This window comes from Cupressus sempervirens, chromosome 11 (genome assembly GCF_028749045.1).
Source record: "Cupressus sempervirens isolate cs-2001-9-10 chromosome 11, ASM2874904v1, whole genome shotgun sequence".
Classification (NCBI taxonomy): domain Eukaryota; kingdom Viridiplantae; phylum Streptophyta; class Pinopsida; order Cupressales; family Cupressaceae; genus Cupressus; species Cupressus sempervirens.
The window spans coordinates 162042309-162068719 of record NC_143128.1 but is presented as its reverse complement, the minus strand read 5'-3'; the positions used below and the strand labels follow the sequence as shown (position 1 = coordinate 162068719).

At 33.4% G+C, this 26411-nt stretch overlaps 1 protein-coding gene across 1 annotated transcript in view; it reads left to right on the top strand.

Annotated features, from left to right (window-relative positions):
- The window catches only part of LOC149528693 (GTP binding protein), a 124796-nt gene that overhangs the window by 58654 nt on the left and 39731 nt on the right, over positions 1 to 26411 (top strand). Inside the window, exon 6 of the mRNA XM_089811358.1 lies at positions 22573 to 22686. Coding sequence (XP_089667484.1) covers positions 22573 to 22686 — 114 coding nt within the window. The remainder of the gene's footprint in view (positions 1 to 22572; positions 22687 to 26411) is intronic.

Below are 26411 nucleotides of genomic sequence, written 5' to 3'. Positions count from 1 at the left end.
GGCAGTGACTCAAGTACCTATGGCTGTTGTCATATCCACAGTGCAATTGAGTGTCAGTGTCAGTTAGATAGGGACTTGAGTTTTGATAGAGTTGATGTTTCAATTGGCTTGAGTTCTGTAGAGTGGATTCTTCTATCGGCATCTACAATTGGTCTTCAGATGATTCTGTCAGTGATATCAGTTGTTTGGGTGTTGAGTGCAGTTTCTCAGTTGCTGATTTTTGTACTGTTGATGCTGATGATTTCTTCATGAGTATGGTGAGGATTGGGACATTACACAGGTTTTCACTTGGCATCCAGGTGGAGGAGAATGGTACTTGTTGCTGAGATAGCTTGGGGACAAGCAATTTCAGGGGGGGCGGATTGTCATGTCCCTTTTTTTGGAGGTAATTTGGTTTAATTAATTTAATTAATTAAGTTGTCCAAAATAATGAATATTTTATGAGGATAACTAATTAATTATTTTAATTAAATAAATAAGTGGTACTAAGTTAATTATTTATAAAGTTATTAAATAAACAAATATTAAAAGGTAACTTTATATCTAATTAATTTAATAAAGTGACTTGAACTATAGAATATATTATAAAGTCACTTAATAAATAAAATAATGTTCTAGAAGTTTCTGGAAAAAGTGGAGAAAAAAAATAAATAGGCATCCTGGACTTCATTTTCAGCAGGGCAGATTTGATGTTGTTGTTGTTGTTGTTTCACTTTGTGGAGCCTGGGGTTTCTGCAAATTACTTCTTTGTCATAGGAAATGAAAACTTCTTATTGATAGCAATTTTGAGGGTGTGAAATATCACTTGAATTATTGCAGCTGGGAGGAAGATACTTCAGTCTTCTATTTGTACTACATTAAGAAAAAAACAGATCCAAAAAAGCAGTCCGAAAAAGCAGATACAAAAATGCAGATCCGAAAAAACAGTCTGAAAAAGCAAAGCGAAAAAACAGATCCGAAAAAGCAAAGCGGAAAGGCAGCATTGGTGAGAATTATTACAGCCATCTACAATCAGGTTCCTTCGGATATTTCATGCATTTTTCTTATCATTTAGATGCATATTAGAAGGTAAGGCTATAGGTGAAAGTTTGTAACGGATTTAAGCATTATTCTTGCGAATGTAAGCCAAGAGTCTTGGCCATTTCATACTAGCATTATAATTGACATTTTATGTGCAATAAAGGAGACATAAGTTGCTGGTCTGATCTAGTGTAATTGAATATGTATTTATCATTCATGATCAACTTATTAGTTTGCATACCAATTGTTTGACAAAATTTCAATTGGTTGTATGTTCTTTTTTTGGCATAAATAATGTTATAATTCTGCATACCAAGTGTTTGTATTAATGCCACTTGGCTATAAGTGCATTAACACCATCATAGGTTGCATCCAAAGTGTTTGTCATAATCACTATTTGCTGTAACAACATATTGCAAGTAGTTTTTAGTACATATATGCATTAATATTGTCAAAATAAGTTGCACATTCATGTTAGGTCATTGTGTAGTCAATTTTGAGTCTTCTTGCAAAAGATTCTCATTGATGCAAATTGAAGAAAGAGTCATTTTAGCAAACTGAAATACTGTATCAGTCATATGACCCTTGTATGCAAAGAGTTTTCTTGAGCCTTTATCAGCATTTTGGGATTAGATTGGAGCAGGGACAATACATTCGATGGAACTTAATGCTATAGAAATTTGTTTCTGACTAGACGAAGAAACCATCTTAGATCCAAGACTGAAGCAATATCCTGAAGTACTCTTCCGTTCAATAGAGCTTCCAACCCAATCCGAATCTGAATATCTAAGAAGTTCAATGTTGACTTTATCATATTTGATTCCCATTCCAATAGTGCCCTTTAACTATTTCAAAATATATTTAGCTGCATGTAAATTTATATTCTTAGGTGCACACATAAACTGACTTAAGGTATGAGTAGCGTAGCATATGTCAGGACGAGTATTTACCAAATACATTAGGGATCCAATAATCTGTTTGTAGTAAGTAGGATCTGCAGGTTCAGATTTGTTCATATCATCTTTCAATTTGTTTAGATTTATTTCCATAGGAGTAGCAGTTGGTTTACATTCCATCATCCCAAATTTGATTAAAATATCAATTGTATATTTTCCCTGATTCAGAATAATAGAGTTGTCCTGTTGCCAGACTTCTAATCCCAGAAAGTAGTGAAGTAGCCCTAAGTCGTTCATTTCAAATTCTGTTGTGAGTTCTTTTTACATTTCTTTATGAGATGTTCCTCACGTGTTATTAGCAAATCATCAACATATAATACAAGGATAATCATATCATCACCATCAGTTTTGAAATATAGATTTGGGTCAGCTTCATTTTTGAAATATCCTAACTTCAATAGGTGGTTATCTATTCTTTCATACCAAGCTTTGGGAGCCTGTTTGAGTCCATAAAGTGCTTTATTTAATTTACAATTTCTGTCATAAGTATTGAACCCTTCTGGTTGTTCAATATAGACTTCTTCTTCAATCTTGCCATTGAGAAATGCTATTTTGACATCCATCTGATGTACCTTCCATCCTTTGGATGCTGCAATTGCTAAAATGGTTTTGACTGAAGTGTACTTGGCAACTGGAGAAAATGTTTCTTCATAGTCAATGACTTCTTTCTGAGAGAATCCTCAAGCTCAAATCTTGCCTTGTATTTTTCAATATTGCCATTTGATGCATGTTTAATTTTGAATAACTATTTGGAAGAGACAACTGATTTGTTCTTAGGTCTTGGTACAACATCCCATACATCATTCTTTAATATAGAGTTATATTTCTCAATCATTGCTTCTTTAACATTAGCAAGCTTTGTTTTTATGAGTTCAAATAGCAATGCAACATAACATGATTGATTTTTAGTCTTTTTGCTTTCTTGAATTACTTCATCTGGTTCAACTTGATTTTCTTCTATCATTTTTCTAGCCCAAAGAGGTCTCTTTTTATTATTATTATTATTGATGTTTTCAGACTCTATGATTAGACATGGAAGTAGTATCAGAATCATCCTCCCTCTCAATTTCTGTAGGTTGATCTTCTTCAGATATGGATTCTGTAATGGATTCATCACTATCACTAGAAATTTTAAAGGCTGTGTCTTCTTCAAATTTTACATCTCTGCTAATTTCAATTGTTCTTTTCCTAGGAATGTAGATCCTATATCCTTTTGTAGTTTCACTATATCCAATGAATATTCCCTTTTTTTCGGAAGGCTTTAATTTCGTTCTTTTCTCTTTTGGTATGTGAATATAAACTGGACATCCAAATATTCTCTGGTGACTTAGATCAGCTTTAATGCTTGTGAATACTTCCTTTGGGGTGGTATTCTCTAGTACGGAGTGAGGGCATCGATTTTGAATGTAGACTACTATATTAGATGCTTCAGCTGTAACATCTGATTTTTCCCAAGTTTAAATTAACAAATATCATACTCAAAGAATACAGTTATTACTTCATTTCATAGGATGACAGTTATATCATTCATGTTCATGTGAATAAGATTTACTGTTAAAATCAGTTAGACAAAATTTCTTAACTTAAAAACTTGAAATACCATCAAATGAAATTACGACAGAAATTGAAAACTACATACCTTGGAAAATCGAGATAGAAGTCAAACTAGGGATGCTTCTGCAACCACTCGGGTTAGTCCACAAATACACTATAACAATTTCATATGAAAACTATCATCTACAAACCAGCATCTTAAAATCAAATGATAATTACAATTAAATGCCACTATATTTTAAAGTAGGGCACCACATACCAGTGTATCAATTAGGGCATCATTTACCTTCGGTTCATTTAGGGCTTCTGATATCGCTATCTCACTTAGGGCTTCCAATACCACATTCAATTAGGGTTTTCGATACCACTGCATCATTTAGGGCTTCCAATACCACATATTCAATTAGGGTTTTTGATACCATTGTATTATTTAGGGTTCCAGTCATCTCTCAATCAATTAGGGCTTTACATTCCTTTTCCTCCGATTACTTAACTGTGACATTATCTCAAGATTAGAAATATGCTTATAATATAAATGAAAAGCAATCCATGATTCTATCTCTTATATCTAGGTGTAAATTAATAGTAACAATGAAATAACTCAATTTAATCTTACCTCCTCATAAATGGAAGTGATATTACCTGTTTTTCAATTAACAATTGAATGTACAGCTTATCTCTGTCTGATGTACGTTTGACATCTTGGGGAGGGGTGAAACATTGTCAAGGGCTTAACCACCTAACCTCGGACCAAATCTTATCCCCTCACGATCTCTAATGAGAAAGACCCTTCCTACCCGGAACAGACAGGGGACAGCTTGCCATCCACTAGGCTTCTTGGTAATTTAACATGCAACTTGGTAGCAGGAGATCACAGTTTATGCATGAGTTATTAATTAATTCATATTAAAAATGATAGTCGTCGTTCTGTCATAATTGGTACTGATTCATATTCTTGAGGATTCCTTTCTCTCACCTCATCACCCATCTTCTTGGCTACATAGCCAGGCGAGTCCCAGGTTTTCGGAATTTTTAGAGCTGACGACTTTGTCATTTATACATGCATCCAACATTTCACAATTTGTGATTACATAATAATGTTCTTTAAGGATTTCAAAGTCAAATGTTTAATTAATTAATTTAATCATAACTGAATTCTCCTCTGCATTCTTGCAGTTTAATTCCACCTCTTCACCATTCTCAGATTAAATTTATCAACAAAAATTACAAAATCTCTACTCCTTTCAGGGCGTTCAATACTTAATGATCATGCATTGATCATAGTTTATACCAAGCCAAAGTATTGCTATGAAAAACACACAATATACAAATTACTGAAGTCTCAGAATGTAACTTTTATACACACAAGAAAGATACATAGAACGGTAGCCAGTTTTCTGCCTGAGAAAATATATCTTTTTTCAGAATTCCCTTCAATTCATATACATCTCCGTAGACAAAACCCCAAGGTTATTGACTTCTTGCAGTTATCATAGTTATGCACAAAATAGACTAACACCGTCTATGCAAGAAAACAGATGTGCATGCAAATGGTAACCACAAAATTTAATATGCGCATACAATGCTGCCGTTCAGAATACGAACAGCTTCCAGCCATTAAGAAGTGACAGTTTCATAACCGGTGCCAAAGAATAGATGAGTCTTGGTAAATAGAAAAACCGTTGACTCATTGATATAACCGAAACAAATGCAAATCCAGAAAGGAAGATAGTGAAGACAATATGCTAGCGGAGATGAGGCCAAATCAGCATCCACGTGGAGTCCAGCAGAGACGATAGATAAATCAGCATATGTGATGAGACAAGTACGCTGAATAAGAACAATATAGAAGAGAGGAGAAACCTGATGCCAAAAGGAGAATGAAGACTTTGACATTTGAAGTCATATATGCAACACTTCAATAGAAATGAAAGAGAGGCACTCAAATCTCTAGATAGATATGAAATTCTTTTTAAGACCAACTGAGAACAGGGGCAAAGAATACGAACTTCACACAGTAGTATCATAAGGGAACTAACAAAAGCAGAGACGATTAGCATAGGTAAGATTTGTCTTGCAGCTACCTTAGACTACAACAACGTCAACCTAAAATGTTTCTTGCATTTTTTTTATATTAGTAAGCAAAGCTTAATTGGATTGAACCTAATCTCCATTCCCATTTGGCAAGAATTTTCAGTAATTGACAAAAACTTATGGCCTTCAGCTGCCTATTGATCTCCAAGATAAGGGAATTGTAAGCACAATAACTAATATTTAAACAACAGGTTTGTTCCCATGCTAATGCAACTTGGTGTAGTCTGGTGGTAGAGTCAACTTAAGGAATAAATTTGATAAACAAACTTAACAGGAAAGAGAGTGAAAAGGAACCCACAATTTGCCTTACGTGACTCTGCCCGAATATCTGCAAAGAGCCTTGCGTTTTGCATTGTATCCGCCAACCTATTTTGAGACCCGCGGCAAAATGATTGTTCAGTTAGATAGCACAGTATGTTTCGGGTTGACTCTGCAAACAAATAAGAATAACTACCAGGGAGTTCAAATGCTCAAAGAACATGAAGGCTGAAGGAGGAAGAATGCCTCTAATCGATCAAAGAATCCATAATATAGAATGAGCCAAACTTTACGACTTCTTTCAATTACAAGAAGCCATTTGAATACCTCAAAAAAATTCAAATTAAAGATAAGGAAGAGAAGTTGGAAAGATTAAAACTCAAATTACCAAATGTTTAAATCGATTAATTATGCCAAGTGCTATCAAAAAGCAAATAATATTAAATTGAAAAGAATAGGGTTGGAAGGTTGTAATTCGAAAATAATTCAAATATTATAATAATTCGAATATTATTAAAATCTTATATGTACTTATAAACATCACTTTATTAAAATATAAAAATGCCAAAGCATTTTTATATTTAAATGCACGTATATAAATAATTATTAAAAATAATACGACAAAAGATAATTTAAAATCCTTCAAGATTCGTTTTATATTTTAACTCAATTAATTAAATTAAATTATTAAATAACTCATGCGAGTCCCGCAGATGTATTCTATTTCAAATCGCTAGGTCCTTTACCTGTCTACCCAGTGATGGTGATGCCCTGCGTAATTCTTTTCTGACAATGCTTCCACCCCTTCGACATGCTCCCTGCAAGGAATTTCTCCATAGTTAAATTATAAATTATATAGTCATAAATAATCCTAATAGTTAACCTTTCACCTTAATTCCATGAATTCACGATTAACGATCAACTAACATGTCAGCTTCACATGAAATCATAACGACCAACTATCTTACCATTTCGTCAGATTATATCAAATTAAACTACCAACTGATTTCATGCGAACCTCAACAGCTATATTTCAAGCTAGGTCAAAAATTGGGATGTAACATTAGCCCAAAATGAATAATGAAGATTTTGATCATGCAATGTAGCTTTGACTGATTCAACTATAGATCTATTTTTCCTTTTAGTTATTCCATTCTGTTGAGGATTATAAGGTACAAAACACTCCCTCTTAATCCCAACAGTAATGTAGAAGTTCTTAAAGATATTAGATGTGTATTCACCCCCATTGTCTGACCTTAGGGTTTTGATCTATTGACCTGATTGGTTTTCAACTAAGGCTTTAAATTCTTTGAATTTGGATAAGACCTGATTATATAGAAATATCATCATCAACTAAGGCTCCTAGAGTAATCATCAATAAAAATTATATAGAAAAGACACCCATTACGAGAGGGAATTGACATAGGGCCACAAAGAATAAGTTCAAGAATGGATTTGGATTTATGATCACTTTTAGGGAAGGAATGTTTAGTATTTTTACCTAATGTACATCCTTTACAAATACTTAAATGATCAGCTTTCAGATTAGGTAGGCCTTTTACAATTTTCCCTATAGATGATAAAGCCTGATAGTTAAGATGACCTAGTCTCCTATGCCAAATTTCAGAGGAATTTGAATGATCATGACTAAGAGTTAAAAGGTTAGGATCTTGAATATTACAAAGCTTATAAAGACTCCCATCTTTGATTCCAATGCAGATGACTTTCTTAACAGTTGAGTTCTTGGGCCAAGATAGAACTCTATCTTCTTGAAATGCAATTATGTATCCTTGATCAGCAAGTCCGAAGATAGAGACAAGGTTTCTCTTGATTCTTGGTACATATAAAACATTATTGAGCTGAAGTGTAATTCTAGAATTCAGTTGTATAGAACAGGGACCAATTCCTTTAATAGGATAAGAGGAGTTATCTCCAATGGTTACTTCTTCTGATGCATGATTAGTGAAAGTTTCAAACTTATACTTAAATCTAGTGATGTGACGAGAAGCTTCACTATCTATGATCCAAGTATTGTGGTTAGTGTTTAATTCACTTGAAAGGGCTAAGAAAAATGCATAATTTTCTTTTTCTACTTTCTCAACATTTTCATCTTTAACTTCCACTAATGCTATTTGAATTTTCTGCTTCTCTGGACATACATAATAAGAGTGACCAATTTTGTCACATTTAAAACATCTAATTTTGGACCAGTCACATTGTTTGTGAGATTTGTGATTTTTGTTGAATTCCTTTTTGTTATGTTTAAACTTTATTTTCTTGTTTGATTTAGTATGAAGTGCTTGGATGTCTCCCTATTGATTTGTACTTAGTCCTCTTGAAGCTAGTCTGGATTCTTCTTGAGTACATTCATTCTTTAACTGATCAAATTTAGGAAGTTCGGGTCGTGAACTTAAACCTCGAATGAAGGTTTCCCATAAAAGACGAAGACCTCTAAGAGCAATCATGCTTAGCTCCTTGGCATCAACTTGATTATTCATAGTTGCGAGTTGATCTTTTAATTCAGTAATCCTTAAGAAATATGAGGTTATAGATTCTCCATTTTTCATCTTTACATATAGTAGATCTTGTTTTAGAGTTAATAATCTACTAGTGTTGTTGGTTTCAAATGTATTTTGAATAGAGGAAAACATTTCAAATGCAGTTTGAAGATTAGCTATAGATGGAAAATATGATCTTTCACTGAATCTATAATGATCTTCATTGCTTTATTGTTAATGTATAGATTAGTTAAGATATTATTAATAACTCTTATATTCATATTTGTATTATTACATGAGATATTTAATATACTCATATATATATGTGTAGATAATCTAATATACAATATGAATAAAATAATAAAATCATTTACATCAATATTAACATCTTCTTCATCGATTTTAATTAAGTTGATTGTTATCGGGCATCCTCATATATATATATATATATATATATATATATATATATATATATTATGGGCGTCGAGCAATATATGTTATCGGGTAGTGATTTGTTAAGACTGTCGTTAATAACAGTCACACCAATAGACGTGACTCAACTACGAGTCACGACAATTGGTCGTGACTCCTTAACCTAAATGCCCATGTATAAGATGCAGATCAATCTCTACTTTTGTATACAGTGAACACATAATTATATAAGTCTTCCAGTTATTAAAAAGCAGACGAATACTTCTCATCACCTTCTAGTATATTGCAGAGCAACGTATTTAATCATATCATCTTCAGTCAAATTTATATCCTTGTCTTAAACACTTATTCTGTAAAATTTAAGTCTCCAGTTTGATACTTTAACATTTATTATTATGCCTTTTCCAAGTTACTTTTTCTGATTCATTTTCAGGCAAGGGTAAATTTGATTCAATATATTTCTCTAATTCCATTTCTCTTAATACTATTAATAATCTGATTTTCCAAGAGGAGAAATTTGATGCCTCTTCTACCCTATCTTCTATTCTCACACGATTCACCATTTTAATGATATGTTTTTAACCTCTTTCTTTCAGCTTTTGAAGTTTCAGATTGAATAGATACTTTGTAGTAGTTTTCCTATCAGTATAGCTCTGATACCATGTTAAGTTTGTGGATCTCTGATAGACAAAACAATTACAATAATAATAACTGCAGAGAATGTCCTTACTTGAATAGTTCCAGTGCTGAAAGTATGTTCTCCTTTATAGCTTTGCCAGTGATTACAATCTGTCCTCCTTCGACTGTATATTGAAATGAATGGAAGTAATATATATTTGATGTGAATTTATCTGCAAAGTAAACTGTTAAACAATATCTATACTCTGATTGCAGGTACTGGAAATGCCATGAATTGATATCCTTTGCTGCGATTAGAGCGGCATATTAATATGAAAGCAAGAGTACATGACTCCGAAGAGTCACGACTCTACGTGGCCCAAAGGCCACATAGAGGCATGCCTCTTCGGAGGCATGTCATTTCATAACCAAACAAAATTACGTGCTTAATTACAAGGCCGACAATCATAAGTCCAATAACATATAATGAGGCACGATCAATATATATCTGCCGATAACAATATGGAGCCCGATCACAGTATTAAAATGGCTGATGATAATCAAATTCAATACATCCACTACTACACGTACATAGCTATGTATATGTATATATACTTATATACATGTAATTAATATAATCAGCAGCAATTTAATTCACTTATCAGTATATCAAATAATCCATGTTTTACTTCCTCTGACGCTAAAACATCAACAAAGTAGAGGTTTCCTTGGAGATAACTTGGGTCTGCAACAATGAATGGATAGTGGATGGCCTTTTCCCCAAAATCACATAATGAATGCACTTAAGGTCTTTATGAAGCCCCTGTGATGTTGCAGTGTTTTGTGCACACTTATGGCTCTATAGAGGGAGTAGCTGTAGAAGTAGCGCACTAGCGCAAGTCATCAGAAGAATTGTTTGCACAAATCAATTGGAGGATTCACTAGTTGTAGGAACCATCAGTATTGTCAATTCTGTACCTTCTCTTTTATTCTTCCTCTTTGTGTAATGTCCCCGAATCAGGACTTTAGTTTATAATCCATATTTCTACTGATTGCGTGTGATTCCTTGATATTTTCCCTTTGGCTTTCTTCCTACTAAATCTTTATCAAACCATCATTTCTATATATTTCAATTTCTTCTTCTCCATTCCTTTTTATACCCTCTCCTATCAGTTCTCTGACTAAATTATACAGTTTCAAAATTGATATTCTTTTTATATATGTATTCTCTAGTAGCCTTCCTTATCCTTTTTGCCAATTGGGAATGTTGATTGGACTATTATCCCATATATATTTGTGTGATAACCGAATGTTGACTCCAATATGAATATACGTGTTTCAAATGATTGTACTATTGACTGTATACATTCTGTTGGCCTCCTATGAATGGTAGCTAGCTGAGAGTATTATGTATTCGACTTGCTTATGATTCCCATTACTGTGATTCCAATTTGTGTTCTTATCAGCTTATATATAACTGTTCTTAACTGCAGATATCTTCTTATTACTGTCTGAGATGATAATGTTATTTTCTTCTCCCAAAACAAATCTGACATCTCTAAGCTTTCGTTTAAAACTTATGCGATAGTCAAATAACAAACATCAATAGAGTGGTCATTTGTAGCATAAAATTATATATGGGAGTATGAGGTAAGTTATAATTATTTTATTCAGTTTGATAATATCGACTAATTCACTCTGACTGTTGACTGTAACAACCCTTCAAACTCCTTGTCGCTGACTGTATTTATGATTCAACGATCTTTTCTTATCCTATCTCCAACATAGATTCAAACTGTATAATCGTGAAATAACCAGTTTCAATGTGATGATGTGAGCTTCAATTGTAACCCAGTTCCTTCTAAATGATTCTCGTCTTCCAAGCTAGATGCCTGGGTATCTACCTTATCCGCTAATATGCCTTTTTATCGTTGGCTATGCTAGAAGAATGGTTCGGTGCATATATCACAAGGGCTGACTGTACATTGATGTGTAGCTCCTCCTTTTGATGAATGCATATATTACTTCTTATGGGTCTGTAAATATGTTGACTTGAATATACCACCTGTATCGTCTCTCCACTATGATGTTGGTGGATTGTCTTTTCTTTATTTTTCCTTCTCTGTCCATTCTTCTCTTCCCTGCAAATAGCACTTCCCATCTAATTCGATGTTTGATAATTTATTCTGTCTGCCTTCCATATCTCCTCCTCCATTCCGTATACTTATATAACTTTCTTCAACAGTCGTGACTGTTCTTTAAGTCACAAATTATTAATTAATATAACTATACTATATAACATGTAAATACGTTGAATATTATGTTTATTTATTAATATTATTATTATTATTTAATAACATATTTTCTTTATAATAATAATTTAGAAATAATCATATATTTGATGCTCTTATTGGTGTAATATATTTTATTATTATAATAATATAATATATAATGACTTATATAATAATATTTTATACATTATCTTTTTTCTTATTATTTTAATTATATAATTTATTACTTATATTATTTTATCAATTTATTTATTAAATTCTACTATAAGAAATTAGGGGACATGACACTTTGTCTTCTTTTTGGTCTTTCTTCTTTGTTGGGAGTTCCCAACACCTTGGGAACTTCTACTGCTTACCTTTCTCTATTTGCATTCTCTTTCCTTGATCTTTTGCTTTTTGTCCTTGTCTTCTTCTTTGCTTTTGGGGAGGAATGTGGAATTGGACTTGTGTGAGGTTCATATAGTTCTTGGAACCATAGGAAGCGTTCACATCCTCATTTTTGTTCTTTTTCTCTCCTATTGCAATATATCTGTTAAACTGATTGGAAATTGATATACAATGCTAGCTACAATTAGTTACTAGATGATTCTATCATTGATATCAATTGTTTGGGTGTTGATGCTACAAGAGTTGTTTATACATTGCAGGGATAGTACTGTAATGTCCCCTTTCTAGCATTCATAGCATGATGTTGTCGTTAGCCTATTTCCCCACAGTCCCGTAGGCTAACTAGGACATTAAAGGGGCTTAGAGGCCATTTGGCCTAGACAGTTTCAGTTGCAGGTCTTTCTGAGGGGTTCTGAGGCAACTTTGGGCATACTTACTATTTATAGTAAGTCATCTTGGACATGGCCGGACATTCAGTCACAGTGGTATGTCGATGGTAATTGTTTAAAATCGACAGGAAGACTTATTTTATCATTGATAAGATTTGATATGCATTGATAAAGCCATTTTATAAAGTTAAATTTAAATATTTAACTTTATTAATGCATAGACTATAGTTTGTGGGAAATATTTAAATTAAAAGAGTTTCCTTTATTTTTATAACACATTGGAGACATAAGGTACATAAAGGGAGTTATGTTTTATCCCACATTGAGAAAACGAAGGATTGAGCTCTTGTGAGAACACTATAAAAGAAATGGAAGAGCTTTTTTGTATGCTTGGATGAAGATTAATGTTATGTTGCTGGAAATCTGATTATCGGGCTTGGAGGAAGGAATCCCTCTTTGCTAGCATTCTCTTCGCTGTTGGAAGACACAATCAGGAGGATCAAGGGTGTTTTCACTTCAGGAAACACACTGGGTTTCATTTGGGGCGTTTGCATAAAGAAATTTACAAGGGTTTGAGGTGCAGATCTGAAGTTAGTTATTGCTATAGTGCCGCATGAACAGTATTTTGCTACAGTCGGCATGAACAATATTTTGCTACAGTACGGTGTGAACAGTGTTGGTATCAAGTTTACTTGTTTTTTCGGCTGATTAGAAGTTTGGAGGGCTGGCCGACTACATCTGCAAAATACTACGGCAACTAATTCCAGGTTTCTTCTGTCAAATTTTGATATTTTGCATAATAATTGTTGAATACAAGTCTGAATAGTTGTTGCAGCCTTTAAGGCAGCTGTAAGTGCACATCTACATTTAAAAATCACCCTTTATTAGAAGATTGAAAGAGTTTCCAGATTTTTCATATACTATTGAATGTGTGCCAAGTGTTTGTGAAAATGTTATGATGTGTATTATGCATTTTAATGTCACTTCATAGTTGTTCGTAAATCTACTCATTGGAAAGCAATTTATTGAGGAAATCAGCTTTATGAGTTTGCATACAAAGTGTTTGACAATATTCTTTAAGTTAAATTTCTGCAAGTCAAAGTTCAAATCAGGGGAGGATATTACAAGTACGTAGTTCTACCCTTGGGATTCAGGTGGATTGTGATGTTCATTTTGCTCTCGGATTGCTTTGGGACAAGCAATCTTATGGAGGGAGGACTGTAATGTCACCATTTTTAGCAGGCTCCTGCAGTAGGCTTGGCTAGTTCACCATCATGACTCTCGCGAGCTGACAGTGGGATTTGAGGGTCTCAATTGTGAGATTGTAGGCTTCCTAGTAGCCTATGGTTTGTTTTGGGTCCATTTGAGGGACTTACTATGTATTGTAAATCAATTTGTTGGTTCTGATGAGCTTAGTTGAATTAGAGGAGTTGAGTGGTCCTCTTAGTTTTTATTTCGGGCTTATGGTTTGGGCTCCAAGAATCTTGGACGGAGTGTCTATTTATAGTAAGCCAACTTGTTAGGTTCATTCATCGTCTTTCTTCATCAAGATCACTCTGGTATTGTCAAATTTTCATTCTAATGCTTCTTTAGTTGTTTTCGCAATACGGGTGAATTATTATTATTATTCATCTAAATATGCCGAAGTTGCTAATTTTGTTCTTGTTGTACATTGGTCACCTTAGTATCATAGCTCATTGGAACTGAGTTCAAAAGTTTTAAATTGTTGGAACAAGAAACAATGGCTTTGTGTGTCAGAATATTATGTTATAGTGTCAAAGGTCATTTTTGAGAGTCAAAAACAATTAATAAATTATATTATAATGACACTTTATTATATTTTAATGTTATGAAGAGTAAGCTTCTTAAGTGGAGTTTGTTTGGGAAACTTGTGCCATTTGAAAATTATAAATATGAGCCCATTTGATGAGAAAAGCATCCGATAATTTGATTTTCTTATTTTGCTTATTGTTTTTGTGATGTTTTTCTAAAGTTCTGATTTTTAGTGCCCTTGCGGAAGTATGTGTGTGTGAGATCTATAGCTTGAAGTATTGTAGATTCAATTCTGAGAATTAATCCAAGATTGCTTGACAAATTGTGCTGCGGTATACAATTTGTTGTTTCTCCTACTGTATTAACTGTTGCCAAGGAGAAGTTTATTTTTTCTTGTTGCTAAAGGTTGCTATGGAATTTGTGAAGGGATTCATTGGAATTGTTATATCAAATTGTGTGCTGGTTGATTGGAGTTGGTTGAATGACCATTTATATCTGCTATTGGGCGTTATTTTCTATCTGCACTTTGAGAGCAACATTTTTCATATTTGTAGCTGCATTTGTTTGATGAAGAAGTCTTTTGCTGCTGATAGTCTTCTTATCCGAGGGTTTTAAGGCATGTTTTACCTGTAAGTTCATATATTGTAACTTTTAATTTTTCTGATATTGTTGATTTAGATAATAGGAGATTTTTTATCAACTAGGCTGTTGGTATTTTGTGAAAATACTTATTATCTAAATTGATATTAAAATCTCGAATTTTAAGCTTTGTATCCTCTATGTAATATCCAAAAATTTGAGTTCAAATTATTATTGCAATATCTTCTATTTTGCTGCTATTTTGTTGTATCAAAAATTGCAACACTATAAAAAACAAGAAAAATAAATCAACTCAGCACAGATTGTTTGAGAACCACTAGGGGTTATTACATAATTTATCTCCAATTAATTGAAACCACTCAAATATCCAGATAATGGGCAGATCTAATAGTCTCTTCTTCTATTAGTTGTGCAAGCTCTTTTGTTGGGGCCATTAGGACTGCATAAGGTCATCCAATTTCAATTTTCTCTATTATAGAAGGGAGCCTTGATAGTATTTCAGCATGGGTAATCACAGTCTTTCATTTGTTTTTGCACATTTCATTTGGTTGACACTCTTAGGAATCTGTGATATCCCTGTCAAAATAAAATCCATATAATTAAATAATAAATAAATAAAATAATAATGAAACATTAATAATGTCGATTGCATAATGTATTAATATGAAATATGAGAATTAAATATTAGAAAGTAAATACATTATAAGTAGTAATATTGATATTAATATAATCGATATAAATATATTATTAATATAATATATGTTATTAATATAATATATATAATTATATTATATAATATATTAATATAATATATATAATTATATTATATAATATATTAATATAATATATATAATTATTATTTATGAAAGGACATGACACTAAGTATGAGAAACTTTATATATAGAATATTATCATCAAGAAATTATAATGGAGAACGCTAAAATATGGAAAGTATATATGGAATAAGTTTGGAAATAGTTTAATAGTGAGATATTTAAGTAAAGTCCCAGCAGGGGACATTACAAGTGGTATTAGAGTTGTGCATCCTGCTAGCCTGTCTGGTTACTGAAAATTATTTATCATTTTCCAAATATATGAAATAATATTATGTGGTGACCACCAGATATAAAAGCAGCACATTGTTTTTTTTCTGGACTAATGAAATATTTTGAAACTTTAACCAACATTATCATTGTACTTGTGCTTTATATTAAGCGTGGAAGAAATTTTTAGAATTGTTGTGATGGTGAAGTTTTATTATTTATATTTATAAAAGTGAAACTGTTTGGAATATTATTATTTATAAATTTAGTAACACGGGGATGCATCCCCCCCCTTTTTGCCCCACGTCTTGGAGAATTCAATGTACTAGGGACTTTGGGACTCTGTTCCCCCGTCCCCAGTGGTGCCACTAGATTCCATTATCTTCACTGAAAATGGGGGACATCCTGATGTTGACTATTTGTAGATTCAACTATTTATGTTTAATGTTCGATGTTCCGATTCAATGCAATGTTCAAGTATTTACTCGTTTACGTCTTTATATTTTATGTTGCAATCATATTTTCATAACTAGCATTTTATGTACCATATGTATATTTATATACCCCCCTCTTGTCCTTCGCCGCCGTCCCCCCATCGTCCCCAAATTAAGTCCCCTCTGTCCCCCCGTCCTGGAAACTTGTACCCCCGTTCCGCCGTCCCCTAGGGCGGTGTAACTATGAATTAAATAATAATTTATCGATCTTGCCAAGTGACAGACGTTTCACAGCTAAGATGTATATTGGAATCCCAAATGACACAGCTAGAGTCATATCCAATTAATTCTATGCTTCGCAGATGAAATGAAGTCCTTAATTATTTTGGCCATGGAGGAAATCACAGGTGGATATAGGCGGATTAAATTGACAAAACTGAATTCATCACGACGATATTATAGTCAGACAAGAATAGCATCAAAGAATTAATCAGAGTTTTTTGTACATATTGGAAATATAGCACTGTATCACACCCATAAGCCATTTGTTCTTAGCACTGAGTCGACCTGGAACATCACAGATGTATTGGCTGTTGAATTCTGGGTTTTCTCGTGATTGAGAAGAGCAATGGAGTCTTTTTACGGCAGAGAGAAAATGGAACTGTGGAGCAAATTATTATACATTAAATTGGGTTGAACATTCCTGCTCATGCCACCAATATCTTCTTTCTAGGATGGGATCCTTCTACAATAATCACTGGGTCACTTCAATCCAATATTGAATCATACTGATGCAAAAATACACTTCTGAAGCTATTCGACCGCTCTTTACTTCGGTGTTCGGATATTGGTGGGATTTAATAGCAACAGTTTGGGCAAAAAGATTAAGTAGTGAATGTGAGATGGTGTTTATAGGAGCAATTGGGCCTGTGTGGTTTCGATGTTCCATCTTCTGTGCAACAGAGATACCAGTCCATATTTGGGAAGGATTAAAAAGTATATGATTCTGGAATGGACTGAAGAGATAAAGTGACTGCAAGATAAATTATCCAACCAATAGCTTGTCACAAAGGGAATGTTGGAAAAACAATATATAATATTTCATACTGACAGAATAAACATGTTTGCTGCATTATAACTGTGGGCCTTCCTGAAGACATCAAGTGACTGAATAGCGCGGTAAATGGGCTAACTGTAACAAGTACCTATGCTCATCTGCAGACATCTGGATCACATGCAATTCATACCTGGACTTTCCTCATGATTTATGCCTACTTGTTAGTTGTTTTGGTCCGCTGAACTGTATATTACATACAATCAGATCTTTTCACAGCCAAGAGGATTTGATTGATGTTATTTTTCATTATCATCACCATAAAACACATTCTATCATCAGCAGTTCATTGTTGTAAAAATTCATAATTGGCAACTCATATGATTATATTCAGCTCACCATCATTGTTGGTCAGTATATACTATCAATTACTACTAACAAGAAACACTTTCACCCCAAATATAACAAAGAAAATGTTATATCATGAGAAGGAGCATAAGTTGGGATCAAGTTGCCTTGAGGTTATTCCAAGATGGGATTAAGGGCTTGGATCCACATAAACCTTGAGGAAGATTGTTGAGTTTGGTGTCAAAGCAACCTATTGCATCTTAGCATTACTTCTAGACCAAAGTTATAATCGAAATAATATGACCTTTTTAATTCACATATAGTTTATTACTTGCCTATAAAGGTAGCCACGTGAGAGAGAACAAAGGTTTGTTTAGGCTAGTGTAAATCGAACCGGTCAATCATTCTGAGATGGGTAAGGATCAGTGTCCTTGTAAGATGGCTTGAGGATTGACCAAGATTGACAAAAACCTTGAGGAAGACCATTGAGTTTGGTGCCTAAGCAATCTATTTACATCCTAAGTGTTCTTCTCGACTAAAGAATGATAATAAGTGCAAAATAAGCATCCCCTTAAGTAAGTTGCTTGGTGTGGAAGTATGGGATTGGCTTGGAATAAATTATCTTAACTCACATTTTCCAAATTTATAAAAGTTAGGGCAACACAAATTTGAAATAATATAATTTTTTCCAAAAAATTTCAACATAACTTTTAAAATCACTTGAGTTTCCCCCTAATCACCAAAGTTATAAATTAAAATTACGTTTTTGATCAGCTAAGTGAAAATCATAAACTATTATACTCTTCACCTTAGGAAACTTGTCATGGCACTGAATTTGAGAACACTGCACTTCAAAGTTAAGAAGGAAATGAAATTGACACCACAAGTGCCGAAATGATCCCTTACTAAAAATAGCACAAGCTAAAAATAGAAACATTTCTGGAACATATTGAAATCACAGCTTGAGCTTTCCACAGGACACTAAGTCCTAACCAACTTTGATTAGCTTATGGGAACACATGGAATAGGCTAAGGGAAAGCCAAGCTAACTAGGAATGAGAAGGGCTTTGCTTGGAAGATCATATTCTCACATTGCTATTTGTGTTCAATAATAGTTTACAATTTTTATTTTTTATGTTGGGCAAATTTGTACAAGTTTAACTTGCAATTGTTTATATGACATAGGAAAAACATGGGCAAAGATGCCAACATGGGTGAAATGTCAAAGTACATTTTTTCACACCCTTTTTTGTCATATAACCATGTATTTTCTCTTGCATGATGTCAATTTTTAGTTTAATATATCTTGTAATCCAATTATGCAAAAAAGTGATAGATACAATTACCTCTGTAGATGCAATTGACTTTGATATGCAATCTAGTTTGTAAATGTAATATCCATGACTACATTGTTTCTTAAGAAATTTAATTTTTAATAACTCCCTAAATTGCTGAGTTTTTATCGAGTACTCACCAAGTTGAAAATTTTAGGCTTTCCGAGTTTGCGAGCTATGTGATAAACTGCTTGTGGGAAGCTGGAACCAGTAGTTTCAGGGGTGTGGGGGGCAATACTTTATTGCATTATTTATGTATTGTATAGTTATATATTTTCATAATTTCAAGATTTATATGGTATATTATATGTATAATATTGTGTAATTATATTAATAGTTTTCACATTCTAATTTTCCTAATTATTGTTGTCTATGCTTACTTGTTTTCTATATGGATGAACCCAAAACAAACCCAACTCAATGAATTTTTATAGCTGAATCCATAAACCAGATCCATGAACCTGAACCATTCTAAACATTTTAGTACCTAACTTCTTTTAAAAATATCCAATGAGTGATGTATATAGCTATCTATCTAATGTTTTGGTGGGTGTGTGCATACATAGATATATATCTCCAAGTTTCCATCGCTGATCTTTATCGGAAATTATGTAGTAGTACCTATCCTCGTCCATCATGTTGGTATAAATCATCTTTTGTTAGTTGTGAATTTTTCTTCTATTCTATTTAAATAGAGATGGATACAATAGTTTGCAACACTTACCAGGCTAGATTGTGAACTAAAATTGCCACCATAAGCAAATATGTGTTGGGTTCTTCAAGTTATTTGTTAAGAGAGTATTAATAAGAGCCGGCAAACATTCTATTGAATTATGCTAAACTCACCAAATAGAGTGCAATGGGAAACAGTTAGGATGAAAACATAATTCAGCAGGAAACTTGGGTTCAGGGATGGGGTTTGAGCTCTTTAAAATATATCCCATGCATATTTATTATTGTTTATTGACTATGATTAAATGTAATATAAGTATATAACATACCGCAGCTTTGGGTGTTTATTCATATGAAATGTGTACATGCAATTTACGAGATTTATTTTCTAATAATATGTTGACTATTCGAGTGATCTGGTTTTGCAGGATTCACTCACATAGTTTTAGGTGACGTATATAGCTGTGCAGTTTCAAATAATGTAATATGGGTCATTGTGAATGTACACAAAAGAACAGAGTTGTACACCGAAACATCAGACAACACAATAATGTTGTGTATTTTCATATTATAAATTCAAAATTAAATATAGCACAACTACTCTCCATTTCTTCCAATGGAAAATCCATGAATAATCTTCATATGATATCTTTTTGCCAGAGGAGTTTGATTCTTGAATGACATTGAAATATGATAACTTGAATATTTTCATTTTTATATATGCAAATGAAAATTTCTGAGTTTCCTATCATTGAATCCTTGTTTTATTCCATATCCATTTTCTTTCTTGTTTCCTGTAACCATAAAAAATGCCAGGAAAATTCTATAATATTTTAGAACAAAGGAGCCAAAACAATTGAAACTACGGCAGGCTCACAAGCCTTTTATCTTGATCTTGTTCTTGCATTTGAGTGGATGGTTTGATCATTGTATTTATTTTTTTCTTTTATTTTTCACTAATGATTATTATTCAGTTACTTTACCTTGACAATTGGTACTTGAAAGTGAGCAGAAGATGATCTCAAATGCCTGGATTTAATATGACTTATGCTTTGACATGTGTTTTGTAAGAATCATTGCAGATGTCATACCAATTAATCTAAGTTACCAGATTCTCTCCAGCAACCTTCAAAGTCTGGTTTGATTCTGTGCAAGGTCTGGTCCTTGTCAAACTCTCTCCAAATTCTCTTGTAGAACTACAAATTTGCTGCAAATTCTGTCAAAGGAACCCAGACAGAATTTGCAACGAATTTTGAGGAATTCACTGCCCAGTGGCCGAACTTGGTCTCAAAACATTTTGTAAAACTTTTTTGAAGTTTTTTTTGTGCCTAATGTTAATGCATTTAGCTTCGGTCGGACATTACTGTGATCAGCATATACATATGTATATATGTACAACAGTATGATGCACTTACTGTTATACATATATGCATACATACTTGCTGTATGTGAACAATTGACAGTTTGAAACCGATGACGTATATATTTGCTGAGATAATTAAGGCATGATCGAAACTAATTTTGATTCCTTTGATATTTAGATCATTATCGATCTATCCTTTATATCGGGCCACAGATCTTAATGATTGGTAATACTTGTTATGCTTTGATTAAGTCCGTAACAAATTGTGAATGATTAGTTACCTCCGAATGGGTGTGAGGATGAATGTTCATGTCTCCATTCGGAGACATGACCATTCATCTCCACACCTTTCCACTTGATATATATACCGATCTGCCTGAGTAAACAAGGCATTGAAATCTATTAATGCAAGCACATCAAAGGATTGAAGGAAATTATGAGTTCAATAATATTGTTTTATCTCTGTTATTACTGCACTAACTTCTACAGATTCTGAAAGCGAATCAGTCCATTGGCATTAGTGTTCATACCTGCAACAAAACTGTGCATCAGTCTGCAATCGAATTAAAAACTGGGAATAAACTTTACACCTAATTTGGTCTATTCGATCCTCCCAACCCTAAAGCGACCACTAAAAAGACCAAAAAAGATGGTCTATATGTCATGAATGAAAATGAACACTTGCTTATAGAGGAAATCCAAATTGACAATAGGGTGACATCCAAATTGACAATTATAGAGGAATTTCCTCAAAAAAGATATGATATCTTTGAATCCGCTTAAAATTTGAATCACAACTTTTGATCTAGCCTGGTTAGAAATCCTCTAACCAATACAAAATAAAAATTTAGATACTGCACTTATCTTTTGATAATTCCTTTCATTCTCAAACTGTTCCCTTGATATGGAGATATGTTCTATGCATGGGACCAAGCAAGTGTACCATGTTGTATGTATGGCTAAATGATGCAATAACTATCCTATTGAACTGAAAAATAGATATGGTGGTGTATTTTCAATTAATTAATTTGATCATCTATATGGCTTTTGTATGGTTGGGTCCCAAAATTTCAACTGTTTCAAGTGATTGTAAAAGATAACACTGACTACCACTGTTGCTCAATTATTGCCAAGATCTTGCAGATGACCTAGCAAATTGATCTACATTATTGTTTCTTATTTCTAAAACTTTATAGGAGGTTCATAACTATTTAGATTGGTGAACTTGTATTTCATTTTTGCTCACATCATGTCAAAATTATGCAGTGATATTTTAATAAATATTCCTTCAAAATCCTTTGGATTTTTAATTTCAGGCCTCCTCTATGGTTGGTCAATGTATATCTTGAATGTTTTTCTAGCTGACAAAATAGTGATGAAATAGCATATGTGTAACACATCACATGCAGTCTTTGCAATTCAAGTCATGACAGAGGCTTGAGTATTCTTTGCAGGTGAAAGCATGGCTCGAGGGAGGAAAAGACGTAAGATTGGGTGAATGGAAAGCTGCTGAAGTTGAGATTCTGAATACATTTCAGTTGCTAAGTGCAAAGCCTGTTGTTTACTTGGTAGGTGTATACTCCTTTGCAAGTCAATATATAGACTATAGTTGTAATTTTACAGCATCCTTATTACATTTTCAGCAACCTACCAAAGCCCCACAATTTAAAGTTGTTGGTCTTGGCCTGAAAAACTCAAAAAACAGAAAAAAGTCCAGATCGACTGGTTCCGATAGTGGAAACTGTATAAGCTTAAACAAAACAATATAGCATCTGAAGCAATGATAATATTTCTAGGGCCACCTTTGCATGAAAGCAAAATATGATATACAGCTGCATTTTCTTGAGCAAATCACAGGTAGCAAATGTCACGACCTATTAGTTTTATTGTCAGAAATGTAGTTGAAGCGAGTACAATTCTGTTAATGTAATGATGTACTTGAACTCTAATGCAAAATAAATTCAAAGTGTTACAGGGAATGTCCCTTTGATGTATACACATCTAACCTTTTTGTTGGGACAGTAGATTTCTGCTTCCTTAATGTTTGCTTAAGCTTAAAAATTTAATGCACATTCCTGGATTCACTTGATAATCCTTCTTGCAATAGATGCAACCTTCTCATGCAACTTGATCATTGGCACCACCCCACTATTACTATTACAGTTTGTTCTTCGTTTTTGGGGCTTTCTTCTGTCTCCTCAGTGCCCTAGTTTTGTTTGGTGGCCGAGGGTTATCTTCTCACCCTTTCCAACCCCCACCTCCCCCGCTCCCTTTTTCCTCAGGGTTCTGGTTTCTCTTTCCCTCTTTCTGTTGTTCTTTGTTATCTGGCCATCGTTTGGTGTTCCCACTGTTTGATGTTCTCGTGTTTGTCTTTTTAGTCGCATTGATCCATTTGCGGTCCTTCGTTGGACATTAGTAAATTTATCTTATATCTTGATCTCAAAGGTGAAAGGCATTAATACCTTGTGTTTTATGCAAGTATTCCTCAGGGCCTAGATGCCTCTGCTAAACATTTTGAGTAGAGGGTTGTATGATGCAATCATTAAAAATACTACAAGTATGTAAATTATAATAACAGTCTAACTAATTAAATAAAGGAGGAAAGGATAGTCAAATGTTAATGACTAAATTAGACAAGGGAAAAAATATACGTATTCCAGTTTATTGTCAAGTCTACCTCCTAAAAGAAAGTTTAGATTGTGTTAGGATCTTAAGTTGTGTCTAAGACTTATTACAAACTAAATGCAACTAGAAGAGATACTCGGAAAAAAAGATTTACTAATCCGATATTATATATTTCGGAAGCATTAATTATCTTTGTCATGAAAGATTGTACTGTATCGTTGTGTATAGATTATTAAATGTTGAATAAGGAGACAGTGAAGAATGCACATTCGCTGGCTCACATTTAAATATTTGTTTGGTCACGTGAAATATGCAAGAGTATTTTAAAAAAATGATCTTTGATTAAGATTCCATCTACAAAGAATGAAAGATGACAATATTTCTAAAATAACTTTTTAAACTAGATATGGAGATTATGAATAGTGATGGTGAATGGTGACCATGATGCCAAAAGATCCAATTGATGGTGAACGTTAGCCATTGGCATTACGAGTGTGATTTCTGTCCAAGCAGAGCGCCACTACAGGTGAACCCCTTTGTGGACACTTATTTGGTTTATCGTGGGTGTGTTGCACCCTTGGGTGCATGCCCAACAATGATCCACACCAAAACTTCATATTGGTTTTCATCCAGCAGGGACATTACAAGTCCACTGTGCTCTGCAAGGCTCAAACTCAATGATCAAAATTTACACCTTTGAATTGTGGAACTGGGACTGCACCATAGTTTTTCACCATTAAGCTATCAAACAAGGTTGAGATTCTTTCTTAAAGTATCAGGATCTTGAATCCTAGTGGAGGAGCTCCAAATCTGAACCTATTTAGGGTAACTCTCATTTACATGGTAAAACTCTTGTTCTGAAAAAGCTCTGCTTTGATATCACTATTATTAAATTTCATATGGGACAGGGGCTGCTTAGAAATTAACACATAGAAATACTTATTTGGATTAAAATAATATTGTAATATTTAGTTTTAAATGGTTAATGATTTCAGATAGACTTTAGTAATATTTTTCTTTTAAGTTTTTATCCTCTTTTTTCATAGTCATCGATCTCATCTTCATTGGATAGATCTTTATAGTTATTAGTTTTCTCAGTTGTGAATAATGCATCCAATATTTGATCTTCTAATAATAATTGACAATAAACTCGGTTGTTTAAAACTAAAAACAAAACTAAAATCTGGGCAGAAAAATTAGCAGATTGTGTGCGGTAATAATAGCTCCCGAGTAATAAAAAGCTTTTCTCAAATATAGACTTGGATGCCTGGAAAACAATGCCTAAAGCAAAATTTGTTATTATTATTTCAATCCTTAGAACACATAAACACGTATTTAAAAACTGCTATTATAATTTATCTTCATCAGCAGCTTCCTGTTATATCCAACAACAACCATCTGTCATCTTGAATAGCAATTGAGATATCTTCAACAACATTTTTACTTAAATAGTATTAGTAGTTTGACTCTTTCAACTAATCCCAACCTTGTCAGAATTTTGTTGTTTGACATTAGATTTTCCTAGTAGTGTGAATGTAACACACAATCACTGCACATAGTTGGATTGACTTAACTTTTTTTTTTGCGGAAGAAATTCCTTAAACAAATTAGGACATGATTTGCTTCCTACTTTATTCTATTGTAGAGGATGCTTCAGTTGTAGGAGCTCTCTTAACTTATGATCATGACAGAGGAGTGGACTAGGTTGTTGGAGTCCAAGATAAAGGAGGGCAATCAAGTAAAGAATGTTGTGGTTAGTGACGGGTTTTGGTTAGATGGGAGATCTATCACATTTATTCCCCCTATATTCATTGCCATCAGATATACAAATTTTGATAGTCTTAGCCATGTGGAATATTTAGGTGGAAATGCCCTTTCATTGTGGTTGGAAATCCTTGTCTTAAGCGGAAATTCTTTAGTGATAAGGTGGATTTGAGACTTTTAGCTGGAAATGGAAAAGGGAAATAGATTTTTAGGTGGAAATGGTGAAGAAAAATAAAGTTTTAGGTGGAAATGGAAGTGGAAACTTGATTTTTAGGTAGAAATGATTGTGGAAGATCAATTTTAAGCCAGTATAATGTTAGTTGGCATTTTGAACCATAATTTTGAACTTGAAAATCCTATCCTCCTGGTGGCCTTTTTCCTTGGTTCTCTTGAATTCTTCTTTGGTTTATATTGAAAATGCTTTGTAAAATTATATCTTTGAAAGACCCAGGTTCAAACAAGAGTTTGGATCAGCTAGCCAGTTTTATAACAATCTTGAACAATATGAAGTGGCTCTGAACCAATTTGTACCATTTGAACTGGTTCAGAAGTTCAGAGTTTCAATAAGTTCGAAAGTTCAATCTGCATTTCAAACATGTTCATTGTTTTGATATGTCACTGCTGGTGTATTCAGATGATTTTTTCCAGAATGTGCAAGACCTTTGTCAGTTCCTCATGTACAGTAATTCAAAAAGTTCATAAGTACAGAAATGCAGTTCAGTTTCAAAAGCTCACCAATTTCAGTGCAAAATTCAAGTTTCGAATTCAAAATGCAGATTCAGATTCTTGAAGTTCAAAGTTCAGGTTTAAAGGGTCAGATTCAGTTCTCTTTGATCCCTTTGTATCAAGGATAATTTCTTTTGTGTGCCTCCAAGTGATAAAGGACTTAGAATGCATAGCTTAG